At 49.5% G+C, this 13,169-nt stretch overlaps 1 protein-coding gene across 4 annotated transcripts in view; it reads left to right on the top strand.

Moving 5' to 3' along the window:
* The window catches only part of STARD8 (StAR related lipid transfer domain containing 8), a 136,100-nt gene that overhangs the window by 100,850 nt on the left and 22,081 nt on the right, over window positions 1–13,169 (top strand). For all 4 annotated transcript variants that reach the window (XM_054996013.1, XM_054996011.1, XM_054996014.1 and 1 more), the window contains 2 exons: window positions 3,382–3,453; window positions 7,443–7,524. Coding sequence is in view for 1 of the 4 variants with exons in the window: in XM_054996011.1 (XP_054851986.1) it covers window positions 3,382–3,453; window positions 7,443–7,524 (154 nt within the window). In the remaining 3 variants the exon portion in view is untranslated. The remainder of the gene's footprint in view (window positions 1–3,381; window positions 3,454–7,442; window positions 7,525–13,169) is intronic.

Raw genomic sequence — 13,169 nt, 5'->3', positions numbered from 1 at the left:
AAACAGTGGGTGGGAGAGCTGTCCAAACCAATGAAGATACGGGAAGGCGATAGCTCCTGTTGCCATTTCAAGTATCCTGCTCAGCGTGGCTTCACTCTTTCCTCTCCAATTTACACACATGCATACCCTTCACCATGACTGCCATTATGGAGCCTGGGCGCATTACCCCTGGCTACCTTCAAGATCAGCTCAGCCTTTTTTGTCTCCCTTGCTTCTTGCACCCGCTAGTGAAGGTTCCGAGCGCTTTTAATTGTGTACTCAACCACTGCTCCCTTCCCTTCCTACTCTTGATATGGATGGATTGAATGGAGATTTTAATGGAGTGAGCAGCCTGAATAGCCCCATGGAGCCCGAGCAGCAGAGCTTGGAAGCCAAGCAGGGTTAGCCGTGGTGAGTACGTGGAAGGCAGGCAGGGGGTTGATAGGCGTGGCTGGCTCACTGCCTCTGCTTGTCTCTTGCCTGGAACGCCTCGTGGCTGGAGTTGCCATGAGTTGCTTACAACTCGTCAGCGTGGAGATCAAGCTGACCTCATTAAAAAGGAAAGGAAATTTGTGAAGAAAATAAAGAGCAAACACAACAGACTTGAGCAAGAACAATAGAAAAGGGGAAAAGGTGATAGCGTGCCCTCTGTTGAATCCTGAGACTCACGTATTCCTAATGTAAATAAGTAGGAGTAGGCTCTTAATTCTTGGTGTTGCAAGCATTTAGAAAATAGCTATTACCTTGGTTTCAGTAGCTGGGGTCTCCCCATATGGCCTTAGCAACATATACTTTTATTTTTAGTTTTACTTTATTTATATTCCCCCTTTCTCCCATTCATTCATTAATTCATTACAGTCAAAGACCAGCAACATTAAACTTTTGTTAAAGCAATTCAAAAGAGTATGTGCAATAGAGAGTATAATAAAAATATATAATATAAATATATAAGGATAGGGAATATAATTTATTAACTTAGCACTCTGCCTTGGTAGACTCTGACAACTGTGTCTGAGGTTCCAGGAACAAGGTCAGCTAGAAGAAAGAAGGTGTACCATTTCTCCAATCTTCCTGGAATTTTTCGGAGGATGGACTGGATAAAAGGATGTCCAAAATCATCATTAAAAGGGCAATATAACTGTACATGCCCAACTGTTTCAGTTTCCTTGTTAGCACAAGGACACAGATGTCCGTGAAACACCGCAATGTCTCCCTCCTAATAGAGCAGATGGGAGAACATTGAGACAGACCAGAGTAAAAGCTATTCTATGCTTGGGTATCTGTAAATTAGCTACGTAGTCAGATAGCACCAATTTCCTGTTCTTGAGATGGTGGTATTTTTCAGTAAAGCTTAAATGATGTGGAAGTTCAGTGTCCCAGATCATTTGCTTCATTTCTGTTTTAGCATTTGAGTAACGCAGGCAATTAAACTTTCTAGGAGCAGATCTAATGGATTGTAATTTCTCTGAGAGCTTTTCCATTTTGACTGAAAGGTGTCTGTTAGCGTCAGAGGAGCAAGACCTGCAGGAAAGAACGCAAGTTTCAGCCAGTAATTAATTCTGCGTGTCCAGGCATGAGCTTCCAGAGCAATAACGCCTTCTTCTGGATGCAAAATTGCATTAGGAACCCAGCGGGGAACTGCAAGTTTGGCTCTCAGAAATTTAGTCTGCACAATTTCAAAAGATCTGCAATTGGCAAATATGTATAACTGGTCGCCACATAGCAGCTGTGAAATAACCTTGGCCACAAAGACACACACAACTGAGGGAACATGTTGGGCACCTCTAGCGTAAAAGAATTTTTCAGAGCGGAAACACTTCTCTGGATGTCCAACCCCGTTCTTGATTTGAGTGTACCAGGAGGACCCTGAAGAACGGAAAAACCACACCTAAGTATTTGAAACACTTTTCTGGCTCAATAACATTCCCATTCATCATCCATCTGTGCTTGGATTGTCTTCTGGGGACCCAAAGCAGCTCATGTCATTCTCCTCTCCTCCTGGCACACCGAGGCTTGCAATAAAATAGAAAGTACTTATATCTCGCATGGTGAGTGGCAAAATGGCCCTTTCACATTCAGAGGTTTTGTCCTCTCCCCGTCTGCCTTCCTGAAGACCCTCTTTCTCTTCCTGTCCAAAAGGAAGGTCTATTCTTTCCTTTGGCCCCTTGCTGCCCTGCAGCTTGGGTGGGTCCTGGCTCCGATGGTCCTTCTCCCCAACAAGGCCGTTTGCATTTTTTAGGTGTTGGTTGGCTTCAGGTTGGGGAGGTGAATTCTACCCACCCACCCCCTCTCCCCCCGCCCCACCTGCCAACAAAAGGTACTTCATAAACTCTGAGCCAACGCAGCCCCAAACACCACGGCGTGCCTCTCTTACGGTATCTTCCACCTTGACTGTTCTTGTCCTCAGGCCTGAAGCAGGTGGGGTCACTGAGGGCGCCACAAGCAGGGAGGAGACTTAGCCCCCCCCCAAGCTCTCCACTATTATAATCCATTAATTTTCTTTCAGATATATGAACAGTCACTATTCACTCCTGGGGGGTGGGGGTGGGGAATCAAATGCTGTGCAGGTTTTTGTGCAACTTAACTTTTTAGCGGGTGATTGCTGCAGCACGGTTTGCTCCTGAGAGGAGCCTCAGTAACGTTTTTGGGGACAGTAAGACATCCCAGAGCACCCGTTTCACGTAGCAGTGACTCTGCAACAGAATGCAGACGGGTCCTCTGGAACAGTCGTCGAAGATCGCAGTTGTTTGAGAGAGTCAGTTCTCTTGACACATTTGGACCAGGCTGTGTCCCCTGCAGACCTCTTGTCGTTGTCTTTATGATGGGGGGGGCGGTTGGCTGGGACCCCCTTCTCCTGCATACCCCCCTCTACAGTTCATGCAGATGTGGCTGTGGAGTTGCCAGTTGGTATTGGGCAAGGTTGTTGAAGCTCAAGCAGTGACACAGGTTGCCTGGCCTCTTCCCGGGGATGGGTGGTTCCGCCATGCGCAGCCAAGCACAGTGACCAATCGCAGACTGCGAGGAGTGCTTTCCCCCCATTTTGAGAAAACAACAACAACGCCTTCACACACCCCCCCCCCCGCCTTTTGTAAGCCTCCTGGACGAGCCCCCTTAGAAGCCCTCCCTGTGCCGAAAGCGGATGTGGGCAGGAGGAGGCTCCCTATAGTCTGAACCTGAGGCTTGAGCTCAGCGGTGCCGGGGCACGCTGGGCCTGGGGTGCTACCAGGCCTCCCCGCTTTGCAGCACAGCAACATCTGAAGGCAAAGTTTTGACCCTGACTAGTCCACAATTCAAATGTTTATTTTAGGGCTCTCCTCCTGTTGCTCTGCTGATGGGGTTTGAAGATGCTCTTACCTTGAGTCAAACGCAGCTCCTCAGATGTGCTTGTTTGCTTTGTTTCAGAAGCTGAAGCTAAGAAAACATGTGACTGGTTGCGCGCTGCTGGATTTCCTCAGTATGCACAACTTTATGAAGGTAAGCTGGATCACCCGTGGGTTTTTTCTGAGCTGATTGGTGAAGCATGTGAGCACATGTAACCCCGCCCTTCTAGATTTGTCAGGTTGGGCCCATGAAAGATGGACAGGGCATGCAAGACACCCTCAAGTGTCACCATCTGTCTGTTTTACTTTGAAGGGGGAAGGCTTGCCGGAAGGGTCTTACGCTTCTGCATTTCTTTCCTTTGGACTGCCCTTGAAGGTGATTTGAAACTTCGTTTGGTGCCAGATCTGGCTCTAAGGGGCCTTACAGGGCTGGGCTGAATGATCGCGTACGGCCAGTGTTGGCGCCCAGTTAGTTTCCAGGCATACTTCAGGCTCACCTGCATAGGGGTCCACCTCCACCTGTCTCTCCCCTGTCTGAGCTTTGAATCCCACACGGGAGCCAGACGTACCTGAGTCCCGTGGAAAGGCTTTTTAGCTGCTGCCCCCAAACTGTCAGTGCAAGTCTTCGGGACTGCACTGTGGCTTGTCGTTGCAGGGAAGCCTTTGTACTGGACCAAAACGGGGCTGGCGCTGCTTGGTTTGCCCCTGAGCTTGTGCACCAGTGTTAGTTGGTTGTTTCCAACTTGCTTCTATCTTAACTTTGTTTTATATTTTTACTTGCTGGCTCTCCTGAAGACCCATGGTGCGAAAAGGCAACCAGTAAGGAAACCACACAAAGCCTTCCACCCTGAGTGTGCTCTGGAGAACCCGCCAGTCTTGCTACCCCACAGCCTTCATTCCTGCTGCCCACTTCCAGGCAATCCTCCTTCCAGATACTTCACAGAATTCCTGCCTGGGCCTTGCTGGGATGGGCAGCAGAATGGTTAGTGAGGGCTTGTAGACTGAGATTAGTGTGGAATCTCTGGTGTGGAATCTTCTGCTTTCCCTAACTAGTTCCCTGTCTCCCTCTTGGAAGAAATAGGTTTAGCACAGATTGAGCAGAATGCCGACTTTCCTTTTACAGCCGGGTGCTGGGAATTCTATTCATTCTGGCCGCTACATTTTCCACTATGTTTTCAAGCATATTTTAGCAACTGGGGGGACTGACAAGTTGCTTTTTTAAAAAAAAAAACAAAACTTTTAGGCAACTGAATTTTGCAGTAGTTCAAGATCTGTGGGCTTGTTGTGTTCATAGGGTTAAATTCGACATTGTAAATAAGCAGGTAGGGGGAACCCAGTTCACACTGAGGTTGTGGTGGTGGGGTTAACCCTTTCTCCCCTGTGCTGTTTTCCTACCTGTGTGGGGCTTGTATTTCCTCCCCATCCTGGGATGTTGCCATTGGGGGCAAGTAGCCCCCACTTCCCTATGGCCCCACTGCGATCCCCTTCCAGTGTTGCTATTCATCCCCCTGCGATCCCCTTCCAGTGTTGCTTTAACAATCCCATGGAAGAAATCTTCATGGCTGCCCCAGTGTCTTATCCAGTTTGGCCCTCTGAATCGCAGGGTGTTGGCCACCATGTCTGTTGTTTTTTCCCCCAAAGCAAAGCAGGGTGGCAAATATTCTGTGATTCAGTGGGCCAAACTGGGCAAGATTACATCTCTAGTGTACATTTCTCACCAAACCATGGCAAAGAACATCAGCCCAGGGGTGCGATAGGTGGAAGCCTGGCTTTTGGCTCGTGTGCAAGAGCCGCTCATTCTCCCAGTCTGAGACTTCTGCTTCGCTCCTTCCCTCCAGGTGTGCGCAAAGAGGGTCAAAGGGTTCACCAGCTTGTTTTCATTTTGTCCTTGATATTCAAATTGAAAGGCACGTGCAGGGAATGTCTTACTCATTACAGACTTCAGTCTCTTGAAAATGTCGAGTTTCGCTTCAAACAGAGAATCCAAGATTCTCTAAGGGTAATAGAGAGAAGCTTAAAAACCTGCGAGCAGTGCCAGCTGGGGATCTCAGGAGGTGCAGAGGAAAGGGGCAAAAAGCTGGACTTCTCACATGCTCAGGGTGGGCCAGGAGCTGCCATGCCCGACGTAACTCCCCAATGGGTGCTGCTTCCTGCGCTTGTGAGCACACGGCCTACTTACGATCTTGTCCTGCATTGCTGCTTTTCTTTCCCTATAGCCCTTCTTTTACAGACCTGGTTCAGTCTGATGTGCGTGAAGAAGCTAAGCTGCAATGTGGGTGGGTGGGTAGGCGCTTTCCCCACAGCTATGTGCTCCTTCCTCCAGGTGGGAGCAGCAGAGCAGTTGTGGCAATGGAGCCAGAGGAGTCAGCCGTGTTAGTCTGTAGTAGCAAAATAGAAAAAAGTCCAGTAGCACCTTTAAGGCTAACCAGCTTTACTGTAGCATAAGCTTTCGAGAGCCACAGCTCTCTTCGTCGGGTGCAGTGCTCACTCACTCACCTGCTTTTTGCTGAGGGGCTCCCAAATTCTGGCCCTGGCCCTGTGGATGATTCTGGTGGCACCTCCTGGGCCCTTGTGATGACTTGGAGACCCCGGGTCCTGTTGGCATCCAGTGCATGGCACTGTGTTTGTTCCTCCTGAAGGTGAACGTCAGGTCTTGATGCTTTCCTCTGTAGGTTTTTTTATGGTTTGGCTCAATCGATCTGAAAGATGTTCATGACTTTTTATTTAAAAAAATATTAATTTTAATAGTCGATTCTAATTTTTTAATGTATGTAAGCATTTATATCTCGCCTTTCCACGTAGCCCAAGGCAGCTCCAGGTGCATTGCGTGTCCCTGGGGGCTCTCCTCAGACTGGCCCTCGGCTCTCACCAAGCACCGACCCCCACAGATTTCATAGAATCACAGAGTTGGAAGGGGCCGTACAGGCCTCCTAGTCCAACCCCCTGCCCAGTGCAGGATCAGCCTAAAGCATCCCTGACAAGTATTCATCCAGCCTCTTCTTGAAAACTGCCAGTGAAGGGGAGCTCAGCACCTCCCTAGGCAGCTGATTCCACTTTTGAACTATGCTGACCGTGAAACACCTTCAAAACTGTCTTAAAAACACCTTCATAGTCTCAAGGCCTAGAAATCTGTTCATAACATGTTGAACACTGAGATTGACAGCGTCCTGAAATCCGTGTTCTTCAGCACCAGTTTGTAGGAGAGCCAGGAAGTGTGCTTCAGGTTGTGGTAGGCCCACGAGTGTAAGTATCTGCCGAGTAATTCTCAAAAGGGCTTCACTGTGAGCAGTGAAAGCATCTTTATTGATAAGCCGCTAGTATCAGGAACATGCAAACATCAAACATCAAACATACATAGGTTTTCAAAGCACAGGCAATTACTAACTCTCTCTCTCTCTCTCTCTCTCTCTCTCTCTCTCTCTCTCTCTCTCTCTCTCTCTCTCTCTCTCTCACACACACACACACACACACACACACACACACAGAGTCTAATGGTCAGCTAAGCGGGAAAACAGCAGGGGGCGTTCTGCAGTTCAAGCACAAAATAGCCTCAGCATTTAACCATAACCTGCAATATGAGTACAGTCAGACAGGAGAGCGGTATTGTAGGGAGGGGGTCTCGGATGTTTCGCCAATGAGTTGGGAACCATGGGCTCCACCGTTATGTTGCTTTACATATTATCTGTTTCTTTGAATATGTACTCGTATATACTGCTTGTGCTTCATGTTGTCTAATGTCAATCCTAGAATGGATTATGTTCTGTTTCAGCAATCCTTCAGCCCTGTATTGAATCCTTGCTAATGCTATGTTTCTGTAAACTTGTATTCATCTACACTATGACATTATTTATGGAAATGTCCTTGACGCTGTATGGAAATACCTACCCTTGTCCTTGCTGCTGATTGTACTGATCTCACACTATGTAATCCGCCTTGAGTCTCAGTGAGAAAGGTGGACTATAAATGACATAAAATAAATCATAACAGCAGGGTGCGTCTGGGTATGACAGGTAAGCCCAAGCAGCTGACATCGAGCTCCTTGCTGCCCCCAGAGGCTGCTTGAGGTGGGGACTTCAGCTTCTTTTCTGCTGGATATGAGATATTTCAGGCTCTGCATTCTCCTCTTTTCCTTTTCATTCCCAGAGTCTCTGTTTCCTCTTGACATCTCCTCTGTGAAGAAAGACCTTCGCTTTCTGGATGAAGATTGCCTCAAATCCCTCTGCAGGTTAAAACAAAAACACTGTCATTAAACACCCAAAGGATGGAGGGGGTTGGGAAAATGTCAGACGGCCAGATGGCAGCTCAGGAGGGACCGGGGGGGGGGGGTGCGCAGCTGACCGTACACGGTTGCCGGTGACGGTGTGATGCTCCCTGCCCAGGGAGTGATCTCTAAGGTGCAGGCAGAACTGCCGTTGGGTTGCCCATCCTCCCCCCCCCCCGCCCCGCACCACCTGCAAGACCACCACGGGAATGCCTCTAGGGCACTGGCTCAGGCAGCTCCTTTTATTAACTAGCCTTGTTTTCATGTGTGTCCAGTAAGCCATGGGGCAGAAGCCTCACTTTTGTGCCTGTCACTCTGAAAGCATTGTGCACACTGGTGGGGCTGTGTGAGGGGTGATGCTGCTGTTTGAAAGGGAAGGGCCAGGTGTTGGCAAAGGGTGCTGCTCACCCAGTTTTCAGAGCCTGCCTTGTCCAGCATTCTGACTCCGGTCGGGCCAGCCGAGTTGCCCCGTCTGCCCCGCGCTGAAGAAAGGCATCTTGTTCATGGGGCTGTGTCTTGTGTGCAGGATGGTTCCAGTCTGAGCTCTTACGGCTAATGGCCTCTGGTAGGCTGGTCTCCGGTGCCCACTCCTCTTGGAGTAGCCGAGAAGTGGCCTTGCAGAGAGAGTCAGGGCCTGGTGGCAGCTGCTGCGCTGCTTCCTGCTCGGACTTTGGCCGCCGTGCTGCCTGCGCTCCAAGGGTGGGCCGAGCCCAGAGCCCCAGGCCCTTCCCTTTCACGGCCTTCCAGGCCTGGGCAGCATTTCTCGGACGCGTGAATGGTCTTTGGAGCCGTCATGCGTTTCCAGAGATTCACTTTCCAAGTCAGTCCTGTCTTTGGGCTCCTTAATCTGGGATTGGTACTAAAAATGTATTCTGAGGTGATAAACCTTCTTTATTTTAATCTCTGCCTTAATCTCTTTCGGAACCATAATTCTGTTTTGCTCTGTAACGTAAGGGCTTAGTGTAACCATTTACTGCATTTGATGATCTGCCATTTTCTCTGGAATGGCCATAATGAGTTCCCTTGCATAAACAGTCCAGGCGACACTGGTCAACCCGTCCCAATCCAGTGCTTCCATGCTGGCTTGTGACAGCTTTTATTTGGTGGGGTGGGGAGTCAGCGCCATTGCAGTTGTATCCTATTCTACACAGATTAGCACGGTGCCACTAAGTGTAGGAATGAGACCGTGGGAGAGCTGGAGACCTCGGGTTCCTTCACTAACACCCCGGTCCCGTTCCTTAAAAATATTTTAAGTCACCATGAGTGCCCTTCTGGAAGGAATTCTCCCTCTCTTGGCCCTGACGTAGCAACCGTGGGGGTCGCAGGAGAAAGGGGAGGGGTGAGGAGAGTGTGCAAGGCTGCCTTTGAGTCCTCTTTTCTTTGCTGGTCTAGCGGAGCGGCACCTTCTGCCGGTCTGGGGATCTCTTAACTGTTTTGCAGCCAGTTTTCAGCCATTGATCCACTACCAGGCAAAGGATAGATAAGTAATGCTTAAGCATGGCCAAGGAAAACAGGACGGCTGAAATCCCAAGGTGCCCTTGTCTTAACAGAGGGCGCTTTCACTTCCACTCTCTGGAGCAGCCCACAATTTCTCTGCATTTCCTACTTGATTGGCAGTTCCCTGTATTGCATCGCACACATTCCTGTTGTCCCCTGGATGGTACAAAGGCTGTAGAAGACAGAGGGGGAACAGGAAAGATCCGTTACGCAAGTGGCGATCCACCGCTGTTCCTTTGGATTCCACAGACTGTTTTTAAAGCAGGCGGAGAGAGAAGAATGCCTTTTGTCTCTGTTTGCCAGATGCTCTGCGCAGACCACAGGGGCAGTAGGAAGAGAATGTCTCCCATTGTCAGTAGCTGCCCTTGTGGCTTTCCTAGACCACCCAGCCAGCCATGACTGAAAGACCGGCAAGTTGGCCTTGAGTCCAGTGTCGCCAGGCAGTCCTCCTCCGTGTGGGGGCGGCATGCTGATCTTTGAAATTTCTTGGTAACAATCCAGCCCTGTCATTTGTTCCCAATTGTCGGCTGACCTTTTGGGTGCCCTTAACCAGGCACAGGTCTTTAGTGGCTGCTCAGGTGGGTGTTTCAGGCAAAGGAGTCCTGCTCCAGGGCCCCCGTGACAAGCACACCAGGGCACGCCTCGTTCAGGTGAGAGCACGAGAGAACTGCTTTCCAGAGTCATTTCTGTTATTTTGAATTTGCTTCATTATAGGATGATATGTTTGTTTTTTAATGATCTGAAAGTTTTAGTGGTGCCCTTTTTAAATTGGAGTTTGTGTCAGATAGGTAGGCGTAAAGTTCTGCAGTAGATAATAATAACAACATTCAATTTATATACCGCCCTTCAGGACAACTTAATGCCCACTCAGAACGGTTTACAAAGTGCTATTATTACCCCACAAAAATCACCCTGTGAGGTGGGTGGGGCTGAGAGAGCTCCAGAGAACTGTGACTCGCCCAAGGTCACCCAACTGGCTTCAAGGGGAGGAGTGGGGAATCAAACCCGGCTCTCCCGTGCTCTTAACCACTACACCAAACTGGCATTCAAGGTTCGAGTCCAACAGCATCTTAAAGATTAATAAACATGTCCAGGGTATAAGCTTTCAAGAGTCAAACTCCCTTCCTCAGACAAATTCAGAAGAATGGATTCCCCCCCCCCCCCCACACAGGCTGAATAAGGACATAGGATTTTTCTCTCACTACAGATGCTAATTTTCTGCATTTCCTCCCCTGCTTTAATCAAGCTAATTACATTGTAGCTCCATGTCCTTTGCAACACCCCTCCCACCTTCTGACTGGGATATAAAGGCTCAGCTCTCGTATCTGAAGAAGGGAGTTTGACTCTTTAGGATTCCGATCGCAGAACTTGAGTGAAACAAGAAGGATTCTGCCTTGGAGCTAAAATTGGGAGCCTTGGATGGAGCAGCCTGGGTGCAAACGAGCAATGTGGGTTACTGAGTGGGGGTGATACATTACTTCCCCGAGTACAGAATCAAACCCACGCGAGCCAGGATCAACAGTTTTCAGAACCAGCCTGCTTAGTGGGGGCAAGATCAGCGTTTTTCAAAGGCTTGGAATCATTCGGCCCCAGGCCACAGACTGCTGTCCTACTCTGAAGGAGCTCGTTGCGACTGCCGCGTTGGCTGGCCTGCAACAGCTCTGAACGTGCTGGAAGCATCCCTTCGCTGATGTTCTTTCAGAATTCTTGTATCCATCCCTTGTTTATGAAGGATTTAAATTCATGCTAGGATCCCTGCGTTAGGGTAAAATGCATCTTTTGCATACACAAGGTCTTAGCAGAGCCTGCGAAGCCCGGCAGCTTGAGGAGCTCCTGAGTGAGATGTTTTCCTCGATCTCTGCTCCGGGGGCTTTTCTGTTGCTGCTTCTGCAGGTGTCTGCAGAGGGAACAGATGTTAGGAATCCAGCTGTGAATTAATGAAATTAATTCTGAACCTCTACTGTCTCACATGTGACTTTTCTCCTTCCTATCTCCCTGCTCAACTCTTGTTTTCCTTTCGTATATCAGCTTTTCTCTGGGAAACTGTCATTAAATTGCCTGGAATGGAAACAAAAGGGGAAAGTGAATGAGGGTTAAGCTGCTGTCAGCTAAATAGCTCTGAGCCAGTAGATAAGAGGCGGGTGGTCTTCTGCCTCCTAGCTGCAGCGGAAATGGAGACCGAACTGCCGGTTCTTTTCTTCCCACCATTTGGGCACAGTCCTTTCGGTCACTGTTCTAAGGACAATGTGAATCGCTCTTATTTTTCCCTCTGCTGTTGAAGACCCCCCCCCCCTTTGAAAAGAGTGACCACAAGTAAGAGACGTCACTGCGGTGGGATATCTCGGGAGTTCTAACTTGTGCTTAAGGTGAGACAGTTTAAAGGTGGGCAGGGCGGTTGTGGAAGTTTTGTGTGGTATTGTGAAGAAAGGCGTACTGAGAGCAGCAAGGGATGTTGTTGGTGTCTCCATGCCTGGACGGCCCAGCTGCTGGCAACGGGGTGCTGGGCTAGATGCCCCCTCTTTAGGCTTAGCCAGTGGTGCCCCTTCTGGACCATGTGCTCTGTCTCTGAATGAGTGGCACTTTGTGGCTGGCTGCTGGTAAGAGCAGACATGGTGTTCTTATGCATAGCGGAAGGGGTCACTGTTCATCCCCTCCCTGCCCGATGACACGAATGCCTGGGGGAAATACTGGAAATCTTACTCAGTGTTTTGAGCTGTCTAAAGGACTGGGTGTATCTGTAGCTTTGCTTGTAGAAAAGGACCGGTGCAATCCTGTGCAAAGATGCACCAGCCAAAGACCATGGAGTGATTGTAAGGCTTTTAAATTCCATACGGATGCCAGCTAGTTCAAAGTTAGGTGCTAAGCTATAAAAGCAGCAATGTAAGTTTAAGTTTGATAGGAATGTTAGTATTACATGTATTTCACTTTTCCCCAACATTTCTATTTTTTTCTGGGGGGGGGGGGGGAGAACATTTCCCCTGACTTCACAGTTTCCAGAAATCCTGCATCTCTGCCCCGCGAGGAGTGTGGTGTACGGGGGGGCAGATTTTGTGCGCCATTAAGGGTGGCAGAGAGGTGTGATCCTTGGGCTTTGAGGACTCATCCTGGGCAGGCCCCATTGCAGTGAATCAGAGCGGAGCAGCTTTGGCTCATCCTGTTCTCTAACCATTTGATTCAGTGAAGATTCTTCAGTCCCCTGTGGGATTTTCCCTCTGAGGCAGTGTGCTGAGTTGGGCAGCTCTAGCCTGAGTAGGGAAGGCTCTGGGACCCCCGTTTTGATTACAAGAGAGTTGCTCCACTCTTGGAAATTCAGCAGTGCAGGGAATATTTGGTGGGGGGGCCAGGGAGAGAGGGACAATTCCTTGGGCAGGGCTAAGCTTTGTGTGTGCAGAGGACAGAACAAAGGGGACCCTCCAGGTAATTGCAAGCCTGGCAAAATACAGGATTACAAGCAGCATACACACAAGGGGAAGAACCACGATATTTGAGCCAGCCTGTTGTGCAAGGAGTGATGCTCAAAGAAAATGGATTTATCCCTGCAGTCAGTTGGAAGGAGCCCATGTGACCCAGCAACCCGCATGCAAAACCTAGAGGTTGACCTGGACATACCTGGAAAGAACCAGCATTAGAGGCCAGGTGCAGCCTGGGGCTCCCAGTTGGTCAGCTCACCTGTCACTGGAAGGCACAGGGAGTTGGCAGGGAAAGGCCTTCCGTGCCTTCCAACCCTATGGGCCCAAAGTCTGTTGGGTTTAACTGGAGGATGCAGAAGGAAGTGTGTGTGCATTGTCTGCCGTCATGCTTTGCTGTACATGCTTTGCTGTAATTCTTCCTGCTACCTGCCAGCTGGCCAAATTTTCCAAGGATGCCTTGTGGGGGTGGGGGGTGGGGCTGCTGTTCTGAATGTGGTACTTAGACATCAGTTGCTGGCGTGAGATGAAAGCCCTGGGTTTTCTGGGATGTTGGAAGGGATTGAAACTTCTCCCTGCAGACACAGAGCTGCACATGAGCTGGTTTCTGCTCTCCGTGGAAGGGCTGTGCACACAGAGGGTGTCTCTTAGCCCAGGCCTGCTTTCCTGGGAGGGGGGCGGAGGAGGGTATGCTGAGCGATGTGT

Source organism: Eublepharis macularius, chromosome 13, assembly GCF_028583425.1.
Source record: "Eublepharis macularius isolate TG4126 chromosome 13, MPM_Emac_v1.0, whole genome shotgun sequence".
Taxonomy (NCBI): domain Eukaryota; kingdom Metazoa; phylum Chordata; class Lepidosauria; order Squamata; family Eublepharidae; genus Eublepharis; species Eublepharis macularius.
The sequence above is the reverse complement of the archived record's forward strand: the minus strand, read 5'-3'. Positions and strand labels throughout refer to the sequence as shown.